At 36.9% G+C, this 20,271-nt stretch overlaps 1 protein-coding gene across 5 annotated transcripts in view; it reads left to right on the plus strand.

Annotated features, from left to right (window-relative positions):
- The window catches only part of PHIP (PHIP subunit of CUL4-Ring ligase complex), a 118,859-nt gene that overhangs the window by 68,257 nt on the left and 30,331 nt on the right, over window positions 1–20,271 (plus strand). For all 5 annotated transcript variants that reach the window (XM_074819715.1, XM_074819716.1, XM_074819717.1 and 2 more), the window contains 8 exons: window positions 613–838; window positions 3,664–3,801; window positions 4,850–5,033; window positions 5,728–5,851; window positions 14,203–14,343; window positions 15,218–15,294; window positions 16,038–16,269; window positions 19,246–19,365. In XM_074819715.1, coding sequence (XP_074675816.1) covers window positions 613–838; window positions 3,664–3,801; window positions 4,850–5,033; window positions 5,728–5,851; window positions 14,203–14,343; window positions 15,218–15,294; window positions 16,038–16,269; window positions 19,246–19,365 — 1,242 coding nt within the window. The remainder of the gene's footprint in view (window positions 1–612; window positions 839–3,663; window positions 3,802–4,849; window positions 5,034–5,727; window positions 5,852–14,202; window positions 14,344–15,217; window positions 15,295–16,037; window positions 16,270–19,245; window positions 19,366–20,271) is intronic.

A 20,271-nucleotide genomic window follows, 5' to 3' on the forward strand; every position in this document is an offset into this window, starting at 1 on the left:
TGAGCAGGTGGACTGAAATGAAAAAGAAAACTTTGAGCCTGAAGAATTCAGCTTTAGATCAGCTTTATTTTATCTACTGGAACTTTTCCACATACCTAGCATTATAATAGGAATATATATATGTTTGGCTGCTGGTATTAAAGTACTTGGCAATGACGTGATGTCATAAATATTTTCCTATTCCTCTTCTTCCTACCCTGTAGCTTGTTAAGTCTGTGACATAGTTTTTGTTATCAGAATATATATTCATATATATATGAAGAGTATAGAGGAAAATTTTTAAACTATTTAATATGTCCATGCTGTGTTCAGTCAAATGTCTTCAAATAGTTAAATATTGCCCAATTCTGCTGTTCTTTAAAATACTTTCCACCCTCAAACATGTGGATTATTCTCCTTGCACTATAATATAGAAAAGGAGTGCTAGGAAAAAAAATAATCATGGAGTCATTAAATTTTCCCCTTTAAACTGAGATAAACGAATCAGCTTATAACCTCGTTTTTGTGAAAGTAACCACATGTAACATTGTTAAAAATACTTTTGGCAGTTATCTTCTGTATGCTTTTTTTAATAGGTTCTTTAAAAAAATTACAAAATAACTTTGTTTACAGATAGCAGATCAGATGTTCTTTCATAGTGATTATCGGCCCCTTATCCGTGATGCCAACAACTTTGTCCTGGATGAACAGACACAGCAGGCTCCACACCTTATGCCTCCCCCATTTTTGGTTGATGTGGATGGCAACCCTCATCCTGCGAGGTATCAAAGACTAGTTCCTGGTCGTGAGAACTGCAGGGAGGAACAGCTTATTCCTCAGATGGGAGTGACATCTTCAGGTATGGAAAATTTCACTTCACTACACAGTAGCCTATCTAGTTACCTCCAGGTGTTCTACACTTACCCTTTCACTTCGTCCTTTTTCTTCATTTCTGGGCATAGTAGGTCACGTAGTGTGGACAAATTGCAGTGTCCTTGGCACTGATCGCTTGTGCAATTTCACTTACAGCATTGTTGTCAATCAAGTCAGTACTAGTTGATGGTACAACGGCAGTTAGCTTGGAGCTCATCTCATATTGGAACAGTATATGATGCTGAGTGAGCTTTCAGTTGATGTTTTTGGGGTAAGATTTCCTACTTCAGAAAACCTCAGAAATAGACTGATCTTTCTCGGATCAGTTGGAACAGGTAACACCTACAAGAAGAGACAGATGAGAGGACAGCTGTAACATGCAAAATCCTCTTTAGATGAAGGCAGTCATTCAATTTAAGCTTTGATGCTTTAGGTAGAGAACTCTGAAGACTTGAGGATACAAAATACAGGAAGTTCCTCAGAAGTTGGATTCTCCATGCATAGCAGTGACTGGTGAAAGTAGCTTTAAATGTTTTCAAGATAAGTATTGTTAAATATTTGGATATTCTTGAAAAGACGGGAAAACTTGACTGTGCCTGTAAGTAGTGGCTTATATGTAAACCATACTTAAGGCTGTGGTGTGTCAGACATTCCAGGAAGGTTAACTGTGACAGTATTATTACCAAAAGATCTATTCATCCTCATTTGTAGACCTGAGGATTATAAGCCACTGAATACTTAAAGAATAATTTTTAAAGGAGCATTTCCATATTACCTCCAAAATTATAGGAAAAAATGCTACCTGAGAAGCACCTGTAAGAAGGAAAAAAATCCTTTCTGGTGAATGTATGCCATGTTTTCTCGCTAACTTTTTAGCTAGTGGCTTTAAAGCTAAATTCGATTTCCAAGGAAGGATTTTACTTCATTATTAGAGTTACAGCATGGATTCATGATGTTCTGAAATTCTCCACATTTGAAAATGTTCTGGGCACATTTTCCAATATAGTCTCTTGAAACAAGTCAGACTCTGCACACAGACCCAACAATATTAAATTTAATGGTGTGGCACCATGACACATGAATGTCCATAGGAAGATGATGTCCGTAGCATTTTGTTTAATAGCAGGAAGCCATCAACCAGCCTGACAGAGAGCCAGAGAGATTACAGAGAGACAGAAGATACCTTTTGACCTCTTCGCAGTTTAGCAACAATACGCAGTCTTATGCGGAGCTAAACTGTGGCCGTGTATTTTCTACATTCCTTTCCACTAAGGAAGCTTCATTTCTTTCTGAAACTTTATTGTGGGATTTGATGGATCTCCCTTAGAGCACGGCAATTTATTTCTTGTCAAGTTTTCTGTAGGGGCTTATAAGAGTAGGGGGAATTCAGATAGCCATGCTTGATTTACTGCTTAGATATATGTGAACCTCCTTTAAACCAGATGTTTTGAAAAAATCAAATATATATCAGTGTCTTTATTTCATTTTTTAAAAAAAAACTTACTGTTAGTAGTGAAGGCAAAATCTCACAAGCTAGATACATAAAAAACCATTCATTTTGTTTAGGTGGCAGTTTGCTTATTTAAGATAATTCCTGGGTTATTAGTAGTATTTCCCATTGTTTTCAGTAGACACTATGTCTGCTCATGAGATCATCAAATAAATCTGTCTCACTACATGAGTCAGAAAACATCCAGCTGTGGCTATACCAGAGTTCATTCCATGATTTCAAGCTTCTGCTGCCTTAGGGAAGTTGACTTCAACCACAATAACCATGAAACCCTGAGAGCACTATCTTAAATATTTATGTTCTTTCTACATACCATCATCTATAAAGAGATGGCTGCTTCTGTCTAGCCACATAATCAAAGCTCTTCATTTCATAGCACAATTACTGTAATATCTTGTGTTTGATCTTGCAAAGTGCAGTTTATACTATGATATCTCTTTGGAATCTTGCTGGAAAAATAATTTCTGTAGCTTGTTTCTTTGAACATTGTCATCTCTCATTACAAAGTTTTGCAAGTCCTGCTTCTCTTGACCAGAGCTTCCCACCACTCCACCATCTAACTATTCCGTGTGGTGGAGGTATCTGACTTCCTTTTCAAGTCAGTACTGTAACCCTTGCCTCTTTTTCCATACCTCTCTAATTTTTTTGTGACTGTTGCGAGTATGAAAAGAGGTTCTATGTCTTACATGCTGTGTATCTTGCTTGCTGCACAGAAACAGCATTATCACCTTGTCATCACTTCTGTGAGAACTATTTCCTGTCATTTATTCAAAAGACCTACCCAAAAGGTGGTTTCTTGGCTGTTGTACACCAAAGAAAATGAGCATTATTTAAGCTGTGTCATCATCATGCCTATGAGGAGCTCAGTCAAGCATTTTTACTGCTTGGTGTTCTCCAGTACAGATAATTCTTTTCTAATTTAGTTAGACCTTCTTGATGTAGTTCTTTCTAGTATAAAGTGTGTTATAATGCATTTGGGGCAGGCTAAGCACATGTTTGAACAATTTACTTTGACTGAGCTGACAAACAACAGTTGCGTTAAGCTTCTGTGACTTGATGGCACTTGATCAAATTTACACTTCTGCTGGGAGTGGCATGTGATCTTGACCCTGCTCCAGAAAATATAATGCTCTTAATCCTGTTTAAAAAATGGCTGTTACAGAAATATGCACTAGCCCATACTTACCTGTGTGATTATATACTGTACTTGTAAGTTTCAAAGCTAAAACTTAAGATGAGCTGTTTGTAACATTTGGTTCTTCAACATTTGTGTGTTGTTCTCTTGTATATTTACTTCACAGGACTGAATCAAGTTCTTAGTCAACAAGCAAATCAAGAAGTTAGTCCATTGGATAGCATGATTCAAAGACTTCAGCAAGAGCAGGACCAGAGACGTTCTGGGGAGGCAGGAACCAGTAGTACCAGCCGGATAAGCAGAGGTAGATCACTGGAGGATGGATGTTGTGGCTTTTCTATTGAAACAGCTGAGAGTTGGAAAGCGTAAATCACATTATCGTGCATGATTTGTGCATTTTGTTGAACTACTAGGAAGGAGGAATGGAGCCTCAGAAAATTAGTACAGCTCTGCCACCTTTTTTACCTTTCTGCAAAATCTCAGGTTTCTTACCATTACAAATTTATCTTTGTTAAAGTTATTGTCTGCTCACCCAGGGAACTTGCAGCAACTGTGCTCCCTTAGAAGTCAGTAGTCTACTGTTTAATCTGGAATTGGACATCTACTTGTTTGAAATCTGACTTGTCTCAAATAAGAAAATAGGTGGGAGAAAAGAGGAAGGAGCTGCTTGTTTCTCAGTACAGGTGTTCCATATTTCAGTGTCTTGTACTAGATTACACAGTAGTTTTCAACACTTAAAAAATCATAGTTGACAATCCACCCGAGTATGCAAGAATAGCTTGTCTGTGGAAAGATGTGGAAAAATGTTGAAATTCTGATACAGTGTAGGTGTTTGAAGGATCTTGCACATGTGTGTGGTTTTGTTTTGGTTTGGGTTTATCTTTGACTATTTCAATTTCTTGTCTGTAAATGTTACAGTTTGGATTCCTAATGATTTCCAGTGTTGTGACTTCATTTTTTTGAAGGTAGAAGACTGTTTAAGGAATACATGGGTTCAGTGAGATAGCTCACTGTTTTATAGTACAGATCTAGAGTGCAGTAGCAATAATCAGCCTGAAATAAATGTTTCCAAAAGCGTTTTTAAAGAAAAGCAAACCAATAAAACGTTTGCTTCACTTCAGATTGTTGATACATGAATTTTTAAACACAGCCCAGTAGCTGTTAAGTGTGTGTATGTGTGTTGTGATGACTATAGAAACTGCTGAAATAGTTATATTCAGTTAATACTTGATTTATTTTCAAGTAATAGATTAAGTACATTTTTTTTTTTTCTTTTCATTTTGGGTTTTTCTTTCTAAATGCTTCCTTTAGAATTTCAGATCAAGTACAACTATCACTTTTTGACTTCTTAGGATCTGTAAGTTCTACCTCAGAAGTACATTCACCACCAAATATAGGATTAAGACGTAGTGGACAAATTGAAGGTGTGCGTCAGATGCATAGCAATGCACCAAGAAGTGAAATAGCCACTGAGCGAGACCTTGTGGCTTGGAGTCGAAGGGTTGTAGTACCTGAACTGTCTTCTGGTGTGGCCAGGTAAACATAGCCAGGTTTTCAGTGAATTTTATTTTGGTGAACTTAATTAAATTGAACAGTTTTGGAATTCACATTGTCATAGAACTATTTGTGTGGCATTTATCTATTATGTGGTGTCATATTTCTTATAAAATCAGTGTCAGTTTGAAATCAGTTGTTTGCGTATCACTTGAAAGATCTTGGAATTGTAGAAGTATTGTGAATAAAAATTGACAGTTTAACAAATGACTGAGTAATTTAACTTGTATGTGCAATGGGATCTAGCTGCCTCAGTGTTTTCTGATTTACAACAAGATTACAGTATGTTTTAATTCCATTTGTTCCTGCCATTATATGGCATTTTACATCTGGGACACTGACCTAATCTATTAGGTTCCTGAGGTGAATTTTGATTTCCAAACTGGAACTTCATTTTGTTCAGTAATTAACTCTTGTGAGGAATACTTCTATCAATAAGCCAAAAAACCCTACTAGCCACAATCAAACATAAACTGTTCTAGGTTTTTTGAAATAAGGTTGAAATCTTACTTTGTTCAGAAAAGGTAATTTTGAAGCCATATTCTGACTGTAAAGAAAAGAACTGCTGTTCAAAGAATGTTATAAATGTTGAACATTTATTCCTTGATTTGGAATAAATCCTGTCAGTTGTGGTATTTTGCTTTAAAGTTAACATCTCAATCTTCTTTTTTTTCAGTAGGCAGGAAGAATGGAGAACAGCAAAGGGAGAAGAAGAAGTAAGGGTGTATCGATCGGAAGAGAAAAGAAAACATGTAGCAAGTCACATTCAAAGAGAGAACAAAATACCTACTTTCTCTAAGGTAAATAGTCACTTGTACCTTAATGCAGTAAGAAGCATAAAATTTAACTCAATGTGTTAGGCCACATAAATTTACATTGCTCTTCTCAGTTTTAAATTTAAAAGACAGAGGTACAGGAGTTTGTTTACCGCCCCAGAATGAGGAAGTATGTCTCTACTGATGTTTTGCTATGTTCAGAATAAACAATGGGGGTCGCTTTTAGAACCCCTGAAGTGAGAAGCCCTGCAAATCTGGTGTTAGGAAGTCTGTTACTATTAATCAATACATCCTGCTCTGTTGTATACTGTTTGACATACTGTTATGTGGAAAGGTTTGATTAAAACTCAAGTCACAATTCTAAACCGTAACACATTTAAATACATCTCCAAATACAGAATTGGGTATTTTCTCTCATGGTACCCTAATAATCATATTGTGGTTTTGTATGGGACATTTCTAAGTCATGCTTTTTGCTAGAGCTGGAATATATTTCTCAGAAAAGAGGAAAGCAGGATAGATGAAATAGCAGGGAATGGGTTGTATTAAAAATGAAAATTGTCATAACTGACTTGATGTTTTCGTATAACTTGCAAAAAAATTTAATCTTATGCATTTATGCTGGTAAGAAAATATGAAGGAAGTCTATATTTACAAAAATCATTTTATGTCTTGTTTGTTAGAAATTAAGTTTTATCTATGTGTCTCTCATGCTTATCTGGGCTTTTCTAGCTAAATAACCAAATATATTTTGTAATAAAAGAAGTAAATTTTAAGCAACTGTAGAGGAAAACCCACTCTTTGAGTTTTGTAGCATGCTTATTCTGGATGAGACTGTTTCACCCTTCTTCAAAAACTTAGTGAAATACAGACCTTCAAGAACACCTGCAAATTGTCCATTGAAAAGTAAAAATCACTTATGGGGTTCAAGGTGGAAAAATTAAAAAATGAAATGTGAAGAACAAGTATACCAAAGACTGTGCAGCTCTTAACTTTATCAGAGTACCATACTTGTTGCCTGTGCTGTTCATTATTTATTTTCTTGGGCAGGAAGGGACTGAGATTGAAGGCAATCTGAAAATAAGTAAATTTCAGATGCTTAGTAGTGCTTCTTTATTTTTTAATAATGATGAATCAGTTTTATATGCAGCAGAAAGAGTAAATTTAAGATGGGCAAGTTTCTACTTGATACTAAATTTGAGTGTTCAGGTTTGCTTCTTTTTTCATCCTTAACCAAAGTAAAGCTTTCAAAAGAAGCGAGATGAACACTCCCCCAGCCCCACCCAGTCCCCTAATCATTTTCAATTTCTGTGTTAAATTTCTTTTTTTTTTTTCAATTTCTTTCTTGTATTAAAATTGTATGCATTGCTGCCTTAAGAAATGCTACCAATGTGCTAATTTCAGTGCTGCAGCCACCAACATTAAGTGTGTTTGCCCAACATAAAAAAACGCAAATATTTTTTCAGTGTATCTCCAGTTTTTGTATGTAGAGGGAAGAAGGTCTGTGCCCCTTATGGTTTTGGAGGTGGCCATGGCAGGACTCATTAATGAAATACCAGGACATCAGAAATGTTGGTAACTCCTCGTTTTCTCTCTGGAATAATAGAAAATGGGCCTCACAAATTCCAATTTCAACAACGTTCTTTCTTGTGTTGAGGGGATATATTTTGGTGCTGAATTATAGACTTCCTTTCAGTTTAATTAAACAATTACTGCTCAAGAGTTTCTTTTTCTTCATTTTTTTCAACTACAGCCTAGTCAAAAGATCCTTCCCGATAATGTGGATTTCTACAAACTTACCCTTAGATTTCTAATTGGGTTACAGTTTTCCGAAAAGTATCACTAGGACATAAAAATAGCAGAGTAGGCTAGTTGATCCAGCATTTTGGTTTCAGCAACTGCTTTTATTACATCTTTGAAACAAAGAAATTTTATATGGATGTTTTTGAAAATCTTTTCTCAGAGAGATATTTTGTAGTCTCTGAACTTTAAATGTAGCACTGGATCCTTTTGAGCCCCATATTTTTGTTGTGGATATTTATGCCTTTAAAATCCTTCAGAGGAAAAGCTAGCTTAGCAAAACATTTCTTCAGTTTCATATATTTACCCAAAGAAGAATGTGTGCTTCATTTATCTCGGTCCCTGGAGGGTTTGTGATCTGGATTCTGATGCCCAGAATGTGAGGAGGGATAACTTGGTAAATCCTTTAGTCACTTCCCACCTTTGTCCTGAGGAAATACAGCAAAAAGCAGACAGTCATGGTCTCTGCACTTGAGTACGTCAGTAAATTTTCTATATAGAAATTGCTGGTGAATTCAGTAACACTTTCAGAACATTTAAGTAAATCCTTAGACCCTATAGGATACTTTTTTTTTTTAAAATGGCCTTTTGGGATAAAAACCTCATACTCTTCATTAAACATGTCTCTATTCAGAGGACTCGGGTTGTTGAGAGGTACACTAATTGAGATCCCTTGAGATAAGTCTCAGGGATTCAGAAATGAGTAGGTATCAAATGGGCTTTAAATAAGCAAATTTGCAAGAAGAAAAGGATACTTGATGCTATGTGTTGAGTCTCCCAGTGAAATAAACTGTTCAGATTTTAGTGATTTTTTTTTTGTTGTTGTTGTTACTTATGACTAGCATGAGCAACACTTCTGCTCAGTAGGGTCTGAACAATAGGAATGGTGAATTGGAATTGTCATCTTCTGTGGTATCCATAATAAAATCAAATAAACATCTGAGAAGAGAAGCAAGACTGACTGCACTCCAGAAACTGTTGTGTGATATTTTTAGGGGTATTTTAAATAGAAATCAGTAACTTAATTATAGCAGCTCTTCTGTTGCTGTTCTTTACAGTGACTGTATGGCTTTAAATACAAGCTGTGTTAGGTTAAAGATAGAACTGGAAAGTACTGTGTAAATCTTTCGTTTTTCTTGAGTGCATGCAGTACGTTTTGATACTGCTAACTTGCAATTTACATTACAGTAGTGTTGCAAGACTACAGTCCTTTGGTGTTGCGTAGTGATTTCTTAAGGGTTTAATGAGAGAATTTATAATCTAGAGGAGGTGGGGAATATCTCAAAATAAAATACAGGGGGAAACATTATCTTCTAGTAAACTATAAACCTAAGGATTGCAATGTCAAGAATTCTAGAAGGTGTGTCATTCTACAGTACTGTCAGCTGGTCTGGGAACAGAGTAAACAGGACTTGTAATAAAACGTTGTACTTGTACGCAAATTCAGTTGTGTTCATACCAGTAGGAAATACTAATTTTTATATCAACTTCTGAAATTTATCAGTTCAGTTCATAAATTATGATAACTGTTCCCTTCTAACTGAAAGGAGTCAAAAATATAGAAGGAAAATGAAAAGGAGGACAGGAAAAATTTTAGCATTTTGGATTTCAAGCTAAAGTGTAGGTCAGTAAGGAAGAACACAGAACAGCTGTAATTATTTTTTTAGTAGTTTCCAAAGTCCTATTACTAATTTTTGTTCAGGGTCATGTGTGTTAAAAATAGTACAGTGTGTTGAACAATAGTTCAGTGTGTTAAAAGTAGTACAGAATTATAGCTCAGTCTTCCTTCTTTAACAACATCTACAACTCAGATTGGAAGCCACAGAAGCGTTCTAGTATTTAAAGTTAGAAAACCCATGTTTCTTTGACACAAGTCATACTGCGAAGTGGTTGTACATGATTGCTTGAGGGACTAATGGAGTTGTGTGGGAGAACATAAAAGCTTGGGTATTTTGACCTGAATAGTATTTAGTATCACTGATCTGCATGTCAAGTGAAGCAACTCAGTTTGACTTTCAAAGTCATTGGTGAGGAATAGAGTTTTCTCTTATTATTAAACAAAAATATTAATGACAGAGGATAGAATGTGGCATTGGAATACTTGCATTTTCAAAGTGGAACTGTATTTCAAATAATTTTTTTTTCAGGAGCATGCCAAAGATGAGAAGTGAGGTGAATAACATGCTTAGGTAAATGTTCCCAGTCCAAGTAATTAAGAGTATTAGTTTATTAAACCACTGGGATTACAGAGCATTTTAATAATGATAAAAGAGCGTGAAGTTTCTGTATGCTAGAGGGTTGATGTGTTGTGTGTCCTAGTTAAAAAAAAAAAAAAAAAGAAGAAAATATTTCTAATTACCATTAAGTGGAAATTATAAGGGGAAATTTCAAAGAATTAAGATTGGAGATTGTTATGGATGAACAAAAGTAAACATAGGCCTCTGTCGTGGCAAGTGCAAATGACTGTATGGTAAACTAACAGAAACCAGTGAGGAGAAATGTGTGCATTGTTTTGTTGGAGGCAGCTTAGTTGTGTTCCTCCAAAGCAGTAATTTTTCAACTTACATGTTATTTAAACACTACATCCAGGTAAGTCTATAAGATGTTAAGAGGAAAATAATCTAAAACCCGAGACTAGCACTTAGTGTTTAGTGTCTGTTATCTTCACTGCCTTTGGAACAGTTCTCACTAATTTCTTATCTGTGTGAGATGTGGTAAGAGTGAAAACTAAATAATTACTAGCACTGATCCAGAGACTTCAGGAGAATATGGAAGGATGCTCTTTAGCCAAAAAGAAGATGACAGGACAAGAGGCAGTGGGCACAAACTCCTGAAACAAAGGAGATTTTGCCCGAACCTAAGGACGCACTTCACTGTGAGGGTGACTGAGCACTGACACAGGCTGGTCAGAGAGGCTGTGGAGTCTTGGGCAGCTGGCTCTAGGTGGCCCTTCTTGAGCAGGGAGGTTGGACAAGGTAACCTCCAGAGGTCCCTTCCAACCTCAGTGATTCTGTGAAATAAAAACTGCTTTATGCACTAACAGCTTGGGCAATTTGTTGTATTTATCATCTGAGATAAAAACTCATGGTCATTGAAGAATATTAAACTTGGACAAAGGTATGTATTAATGACCTTGGTAACGCCATGGTATCCTTCTCCAGAAAAATAAGAACTGAAATCTAATACGGAAAAATTTAAGTTCAGAGATAAATGCTGTGTTGAAGAATTTGAATAGCATATCTAGTCAAGAATGAAAACAGTTATGTAGGCTACTTGACAAATTGATTTTTTTAGCATAACATTTCAATCATAATGTTGAGAAGAGCATATGCAGACAAAAAAAGCTAAAGTTTCCTTTCTTTGTCTTAAAGAGGCTGTGAGCATCTATTTAATGTTGGGGTTCTGATACTGCACATACCTATGTGCCCTACCCCTGCTTAACTTTGTAGTAGAGGCTGATTCCTGTTAGGAATTAGAAACCATTTTCAGATAAACAGATACTGCTGGTGAAGAAACACTGTGAAATTGCTAGACGATGCTTTGCAAAATTGCTACAGCCCTGTGTGACAGCGGAGCAAAGCTGTGCCTTCCCGGTGGAGTCAGGGTCGTAAGACAGTAGAATGCAGTGGTCTGAGTTGTCAGGACACCACTGAGTTTTCCCTGTATTTTTCACAAATGGTGTTACAAAGACCCTCAGCAGTGTCTGGGTGACATGTTTGTATCTATCCCTCTCAAACACAGGAAATGCCATCATTTGTATTTCATAGAAAAACTGTTCTGACAGCAGCTGTAATTTCTAATGTATCTATAGACGTGCTATGGTATTGACTGGAAGCCTTGGCTATGATACAAGGTACTTGTCAGCATTGAGAGAAAGTGATGATTGAACCTCAAATCATAGGTTATCCTGGCTTTATTTCCAAGCCTCCCATTAGAGTTGAGAGTCCAATTTCAAGCTCTTTCTTTGGGATATTGGGGGGGGGGGGGGAGCAGACCATCAGCTGTGGTTTTTATCTTTTTAGTCAAACCTTTGCACTTGACCCCACCGCTCCCCAAAATAAAGAACTGCCTGGCCTGCAGCTTCTCATCAGATTTTGGCAAAGCTGTGTTGAATAGAAGCGATGTTAATACATTTTTGGAAAGATGTGGAAGATGCATACCTTATGGTCCCTTTTCTCGTTCCTGCTTGAGCAGTGGGATTGGATGAGGTGACATCCAGAGGTCCCTTCCAACTTCAGTCATTCTGTCATTCTGTCACTTATGGATAACTACTTGTGTGGCTTCACCTTTTTCCTCCATTCTTGTTTTGACATTGCATTTTTACTGAAGCAGTTTGTTACCCATTGGCATCACTATGGCCCAGTATTTATACAGTGATGTTACTTGCTTCCATGAAGGAATGATGGGGGGGGGTATTGGGGGAGGGGAGTTTTCTCAAGCTTTGAACTGCCCGAAGATAGCAACTCTTTCCAAAACCAAAGAGTAATGCAAAGCACTTCAGTTTTTCAAGGATGTGTAGTTCTAAGTAGGGAAAAGCTGTATTTATAATAACCATTTGAGAAATCTCACCTCTGAATAGAAATGGGGATGCAAATTTTTATGCCTTTTATTTCTAAAGGGAAGACATGAGTGTTACAGTCAGGCTGTAATGTAGCTTCTGCAAAATACATCCTCTTTGTAAAGGATACTTAACTAATTTGTTTCATTGGACTTACGTTGATTCCATTCTGTTGTCTGTGCTTTCTCATGCTGTGTTCTATGATGCTAAGAGGCAGATAGGCTTTATAAAAAAGTCACAATTCAGTAGCAGAAGCTAGCAGCTGCAGCAGTGGCTTTTGTGACCTCTCTGCTTCAGCAGTGAATCTTGAGAGCTTGACGAGAAGTGAGCAGCCCCAGAAGGCTGTGTGACAGGCTCAGCCCCTAGTCCTAGGGCTGCCTCAGAGCTGTTCTGGGTCAGCTCAGAGCAGCTTGAGGAGATCTGGCATGTGCTGCCTGTTTGAATCCAGAAGAAGGAATGCCCCAGGTCTCAAAAGTTTTGGGCAATGTTAAAAGCTGGTTGCTGAGCAGTCCAATTAGAAGTGTCTCTGGTAGCTGTGCTGTCAATAGCAGTTTCCCCAACTTGAGTTCACTGGATGGAACAAAAGAAATGCAGTGCTCACAGAGCACAGAGCAGTTTGTGTTGGTCCTGTGTGCTTTGGTGAAAACTATAATGCAGTTGTACAGATCAGCGTGCTGGCCTACCCTACTGAACTGTTGCAGTCACACCTGAAAAAAGCGTGTATCTTCTAACAGGGAGGGTAGAAGAAAAGCTCTAGCTAACAGAGTTTCGCATTTTAATGAAAACTGTTGCAGCTAAGGAAAACCAAATCTTAGCTACTGCTGCTTAGCCAAGTTTTAGTACAGTTTTCACCAAAAAGTGGGTTTTGGTTTTTTCCTCAATGAGAAAACTTAACCTCGTGACCTGACTTTCATCATACATGGCAGGAAAGATCTCCTAAAGAAAAAAATCAAAGAGGAGTAGGTACAAGCAGTCTGCCCTACTAAAAGGCTCTGATATATTAGTACCTTTCTGTGGTTTGCTTCGGTTCTGTTTTCTTCATCTCTGGGACTGTTTTTTGGGTGGTTGGTTTTGTTTTTTGTTTTTTTTTAACCATATCAGCACCTAATAGATATCTGAGGTTTCCTTTATGGAAGAAAGCACTGGGGAAGTGTACCTCCTTTTGTGGCATCTAAGAATGTGTCCAGAAACTATTTCATCGGGTCTGAGCTAGGCTGAAGTTCAAATATACATGCCAACAAAATTAGCACAAGAATCTTGAAATCAAGATTATAGCTTTTGGTTTTTTTGCCAGAGTTTGGGGGCTAATACAAGATTACAGACTTCTTGTTGAGAGCAAGTGTTTGCATTATGTATATTCTGCAGGGGAACAAAATCTCTTTATGCTGGAGTGTGAAGTGTTTCTTAATTACAGCCTTATTTCATTCTTCTAAGCTTCATAAGAACTTGGATTCTTTCCATCTGACTCGTTCATTTGAACTCTTTGATGCATCATCATACCATTTAAAGGCTTTTACTTGCTAACAGTCATCTCTGTATGCTAAGAGATGTATTACTGTATGGGTCTCTCTTCTAACAGATCTGACCCCTCAGTTGCAAAATAACACACTCTGGAGTTCTCTGTAAGAGTCCCCTTTCTCTGATTGCCATTTTAAGTGTAATTTTGAGCTGTTACAGGCTTTTAGCAGCCTGTCAGTAGTTAACTGACACATACCTTGTAGCGAATGAAGAGTTTTTAAAAAGATTAAAATTTTCTATTACATCTGTGAAGAAATTTTAATTATCTCCAGAATATACTGAACTGGTCGGTGCTTACATTCAACAGTGCATGTGGAGTGTTCTTCAGCAGCCCTTTAGTTTTGGACTTGTGGTCTGTTCTGAATTTTGTGGTGTTGAAACTTGTGTCTTTTTGCTACTGCAAAAGTTGCTTCCTGTAATACTATTATTAAAGAAAATGCTTTGTATTAATGAAATATATACACAAAAATTATGTATTTTGACTTTCGTGTCTTCACAGAACCATTCTCATGATCATTTACTAGACACTAGCGACTCAAGAAAACAGCAAGCTAATCAGCACAACTACCGTACGAGATATGCAGTAGAAGAAACTGCAAGGCCGACTGAAGAGTTAGAAAATGGACACAGTTCCTCAGATGTAAGATCCTTATTCATGAGACAATCTTATATATTCAATTTCTACTCATTAAGCTCCTGCTTCAGCTAGTTAAACGTTGTTTCTAGTGGAAACTCAGGTTACGTTCTTCATTGTGCATTTTCTTGCACGACTTTAAGAAATGATGTTGAATTAGGTTTTCACATACTGTTGTATATGTTTAGTTTTAACTAAAAAGTAGTTAACAAAAGAGAGAAATCCTCATTTGTAATGGCATTTTGCAAAGTATGTGTGCAATGTTAAATCTTCTCTATATTTGTAAGCCTGATCAGTATGGCCCATATGTCCTAGCGGTATGGTCACCAGCTCTGGGTGGCCCTGCTTGAACAGGGAGGTTGGATAATACAACCTCCAGAGGTCCCTTCCAGCCTCAACCATTCTGTGCTTCTGTAGCTACAGTAAAGTGAGTAATAAGAGTATATAAAGTTTGTACTGGGTTTTTGTTTGATATTAATCGAAAAGATGTGAAAATACTGCATTAAAAGGACTGGAAATAATTTTCAAAAAGGTAAGCGAGCCTTTTAAATGGAGATTAAGAAGCACTCAGGTCTCCACTGGGTATATGTTAAAAAAATATTGCTTTACATTGTGCATCTGTCCAGACATGGGCATGAGATGTAATTACTGGAGTGTTAATAAATTTCCTTACTTTTCATTTAATTAAGTCCATTAAAGTAACTATCTGCAAACTAAAATGCCTTTTTAACAACTTAAAGCTTTTATAATGCTTTATAACATATAAAGTCTAGAAAAGTTTTAGTCATACTGTCATGTACTATAACTTTCTTGAGTTCCAAAGAAAATGCTTTCTTTTTCCCTGCCCGCCCCTCTGCGCCCCCCACCCCCCTCTTGTTAGGAAGGGGAAGTAGTTGTTGCCAGTGGTGGAACATCAGAAGATGATGAAAGAGCATGGCACAGTGATGGCAGTTCTAGGTAAGTGACAGTATACCTTACAGAGAAAAGTCCTACTGAGAAATTTTAAATAATTTTCTCTGTAAACAGTTAATGAATAATAATTAAAACTTGTGCATGTTTAGAAGAAAAGATGAAAAAGAACTTAAAACTGTCAGGATTTAATTTTCAGCTACAGTACTAACTAAAATTTAGGGAAAGTTACATTGTTGTTTGTCAGAAGCAGGATTGTTTCCAATTGGTTTTGCAGGAGGTTAATTCTCTGCAGGCATGTGCATGCTTCAGGCATGTGGTAGCAGTTTCCTATGACTTGTCAGTCTGAGGTGCCTCTGCTGACCCTTAGTTTGAAATTAGAGAGCAAAGATTGAGGTAGCTTCAACCCATCATTTGTTTCTTCTTTAGTAAATTTTTTTTTTGTTAACTTTTGTTCAAAGCTATTCAAAACCAGAAGTCCTGGAACAATATCCGGACTTTAACATGTATCATCTTGAATTGACCAAGTAAACAGTGGATTTACTTCTAGTGATGCTAGAAGTTAAGCTTCTTGCAAGACTGAATGATCTCAAGGCTTTTGGTTTACTACCATTTAAACTGTAGATAGAATATAGGATTTTAAGCACTGGTTTTACCTATTAAAAATATTGTGGTTATCTAGACTGTTAACTATAATCTTGTATTGGTTTATATAATCCAATGCAGTCTGAATTGCTTTTTAACTTTTGTTTTTTAATTTCTTTTTTTTTTCTTTGATATATCGTACATAGCGACTACTCTAGTGATTATTCTGACTGGACGGCAGATGCAGGAATCAATTTGCAACCACCAAAGAAAATTCCTAAAATTAAAACAAAGAAAGCAGAAAGTAGTTCAGAGGATGAAGAAGGACCTGAAAAGCAAAAGAAGCAAATTAAAAAGGAACGGAAAAAAGGGATTGAGGAGAAAGATGGACCATCAACATCACCAAAGAAGAGGAAACCCAAAGAGAGGAAACAAAAGGTTAGATGTTCTTTGTATATTACAAGATGCTCACTCCTACTGTCTTAGAAAAAATTAGATGAGTGAATCAGTTACGTATACAACTTAATATTGTCTAATTTGAAAACACTTCATGACTTGTAATCAATGATAATGACTGATGCTTGTAAGTCAAACGATAGATTGCTGTAATGATACACTTTCTAAATATGATGTGTTTCACTTAAGGAACACTTAATGTCCTTAACACCATCTCCTCTCAAGACCAGAAACTTCCTTGCTATGGATGTATTGAGTATTGGTATAACACGCACCTGTATTTTTTTTCAACTGTACTGTCTCCCCACCTAATTGCAGTTTCTTTTAGGTCTGCACAATCAAGTCATGTATTTTTTCTATCAATTCCACAATGTAGGATATTTGCAATATGCTTGCCACTGTAGTTCCGTCAGGGGGAATTTCACTTGATCAGGGGTTTGTTGTTGTCTGTTATGTTTGCTAATATAACCATGTTGTTCCAGTTTAGATCAGTACATGGAAATTTTCAGTGACTTTTATTTTCAGTGTGTTGTGGTTTTGAGGGGGGGGTGTTTTGTTTTTAATTAAGTGTTAGATCAGAAAACTTGGTTTCTTCATTCTTTTTTTACAGAGACCAGAAGTGATCTATCTGGTAGATGCTAATTGCTTTCATAAGATCTGGTAGTTGTTACTCTTTGATTAGGCAGCTACTTGTTTATTGTATGTAGCTGTTGGTTGTAGTGTCAGTGCTAACAGTATCTTGGTATTTACACAGTCTGAAACCAGAAGAAGGTATGAGACGGTAGGGTTGTTTTTTTTTTTTAATGGTTGAAACCTCTAATTTAGCTTTTTATTATAAAATGTAAGACTGGCTGACAGCCTGGTGTTTCTAGTTAGATTAAAGCTGAATTGAGTGTTTTGGGAATCTTGCATTCATTCTGGTCCCAGTTACCAAGATGCAGGACGTCTTTGATTCCAAAAATATCAGACTTGGATATTTCAGATTTTTAAAGAAGACCTGCTCCTTTCTTGAATCACATAAAAATATTAGGCTGGAAGGAATATCAGAAAACCATCCTTTTTTGCTCTGCCCCTAGGTAGGATTAATTATACCTGTCATTCCTGACAGATGTTTGAAGTTTCTTGTGGTAGAGATTCTACCACCTTACTGGCTACAGAGCTCACTGTTCTAACTGGTAGAAAGTTCTTCCTGATTCCTGAACCTGAATCAAAATAAGGGCTTTCCATTGAGGAAAGAAGTTTTTACCAACTTTGTAGCCAGGCACAGAATCTTAGGAATTAAGAAAGGAATAGAGGAAGAGTGTAATTTTCTATTAATGCATGGGCTGTTGAGATCTTGAATGGTGCTTTCATTTCTAATCCCCCTCCACCAAAAAAATCAATCTAAAAATGATGCAGCCGTGAAGAAGGGCAAGAAAGGAGCCCCAGGAAGATCAGAGGGTACAGAATATTTTTTCTTTGAGGCAGACACAAAGAGGCTGACTCTTAGAAGGAAGAGAATTTGGAGGAGGTACGATAAAAAAGCTTTTATAAAACTGTGAATGGTTTAGAAATTAATAAATGGAATGATTCCTTTGTTATTTTGTTACAGTGAGATAGAACACCCAGTGACACAGACAGGAATCTCAAAAAAAGAGCCCTTTACCCATTCCACTCCCACCCCCTGAAAGCAAACAAAACCCCAGACCACCTGAGCATATAATAAGGTTGTGGGACTAATTACTAAAGGATTTAGCAGAGTTTTGGAAATTACTAGACAAATTCAGTGGGACTAGTCTCTTCCTGATGATTAACTGAGTTCAGGCTTTGGTGTCCAGAGGGTCTTAAAGTGATGATTAATGTGTGAAGTTATAACAAGGGATGATTTTCTGTTCAAAGGCTGTTTCTTATTACCTTCCCGTAATTCACCGATGAGCTAGACAGACTTTGCTCTGGTGCAGTGCATCTGTTTTTCACAAGACAGACCTGCTTGAACCTCAGAATCCACAAGGTGTTTCTATGTTAGTGATTTATTGCAATGGAGAGGTTCTGGTTTGATTTTGTTTGGTTTTAATTGTGTGTATGTTTTTTCCTGTGGTACATACCGGTGTTCCAGTGGTGCAATCAAAGCAGTTCCCACCCTGCTGAAACCACATTTGAATTTGTTACACTTGGAGTATCTCATTTGCAGTCTGGGGATGCGGAGTCTTCCGTCAGTGGGTGTATGCAGTGGATTTCTGTACTACTGTCCAAGGTTGCTTTCTGTATGTGCACAAGATATTGTTAATAATTTCAAAGCAACCCTGCTTGAACGGTTGTACAAAACCCTGCTTTATCTGGCCTATTAGATACCCGCAGGCAGTGTGCACCTAGGACCAGCAACGGCAGTGAGCTTCATTACTTACAAATACATGATGTGGACATACAGTCTGAAAACGCAGTTCCACGGCACGTAGTAAATATGCCAGTAGGTCATGTGGATGTACCCAGTCCGGGTCATTTCCACATGCTTTACCTCTGTTTATGTTCATTGATCTCTTCCTCCTCATTTTGTGGGGTTCCTTAATTGGAGGCAGCTGTATGGTTGTAGTGTCTTATGGGCCAAGGTAACTGTGTGAATTTGGTAAAGAGAATGGCATATTTCAGTTTTATCTTTTTGGGCATGAGATGTAATTACTGGAGTGTTAATAAATTCAGTCTTTGTTAGAAGAGTCCCACCATCACCATTCCACCCAAAACCTACTACTAAAAAAAAAACCCCTAAAAAAACCACTTTGTTTTTCAGATTATTAATGGTTTTGGTCTTGGTGTTACTGTAAGCAGTTAAGTAAGATTTATCTTCACACTGGCAATAATTTCCTTTTTATATTAAATATACTTAAGAAATGACAGTTGATTTCAATAAAACACTTCCCAAAATACAAAGCTTCCCTAAATGTTAGTTTATTCATGTTAATCTTCTGTGTGCATTTTCTTCAGAGGCTAGCTGTAGGAGTTCTGGCAGAAAATGGTTTGACACTGGAAGAATGGCTGCCCTCGGCATGGATTACAGACACTGTTCCTCGTCGGTGCCCATTTGTGCCACAGATGGGGGATGAGGTATTGTAGTTTTTCCCTCTGTGTTCTTGCTTCTTTCAGCTTGCTTTTGCCTTTTTAATTTTTATCTGTGCATTTTTTTTTGCAGAGATTTAATATCAGAATATTTTGAATTTTCTTGAAAACATTTGATCTGGGTACAATTTGCTTTTGCTTCCTTTAGTCTTTCCCATACTTAAAAAAATATTCTGCACAGTGTTGCTTTGACTTTTTTTATTCCATGCTGTTGCAATAACATTCCTTCTTGTACTGTGTTCAGCGTGTTAATTTCCTTATGACACATGTATACAAGCTGTGTGAGATGCTTTATCTAGTGAAAACTAGTCCTTAGTTGTAGAGCATCTTGTATGCTGATTAATGGTAAGAAATCAAATACAAATTCAAGTTGTTTGGAAAACTTCAGTTTAGGACTTGAAGTAAAAAAACCAGGAATTAAATCTCTGGGGGAAGGGTGGGATTTGTATATTTTTTGTGTGTTATTTTTGTTTGGTTTGGGCTTTTGTGTGTTTTGGTTTTGTTTTTTATTCTGAAGAAAAACTCCAACATTGTCCTTTTCACTTGTGTTTCTGAGAGCAGAAAACTTCTGCTGGTCTCTTACAAAACTTCTCTTGTGGTTTTCTGTTGTATATATGTATTTTATACCAACTAGACTGTAAACACTTTGTAAACATGGCCCAGATGTCTCAAAATACAGTAGCAAAAGGATACCCACCAGTTTCTAACTTGGGATAGAACATTACAGTGAATTGTAGGAGTAAGTATTATCAGATAGAAATCAATCTTGAAAACTAGAGTCTGTGCAGATTTCCTAAAATCCCCTCAGGTTAAAATAAGAGGAAATAGCTGGCTTACACTGTAACGTGTAGTCTCTTGGCCCTTCAGGGAGCGGCGTGTTTCTGAGGTACTAAA

This window comes from Strix aluco, chromosome 3, assembly GCF_031877795.1.
Source record: "Strix aluco isolate bStrAlu1 chromosome 3, bStrAlu1.hap1, whole genome shotgun sequence".
NCBI classification, from domain to species: Eukaryota; Metazoa; Chordata; class Aves; order Strigiformes; family Strigidae; genus Strix; species Strix aluco.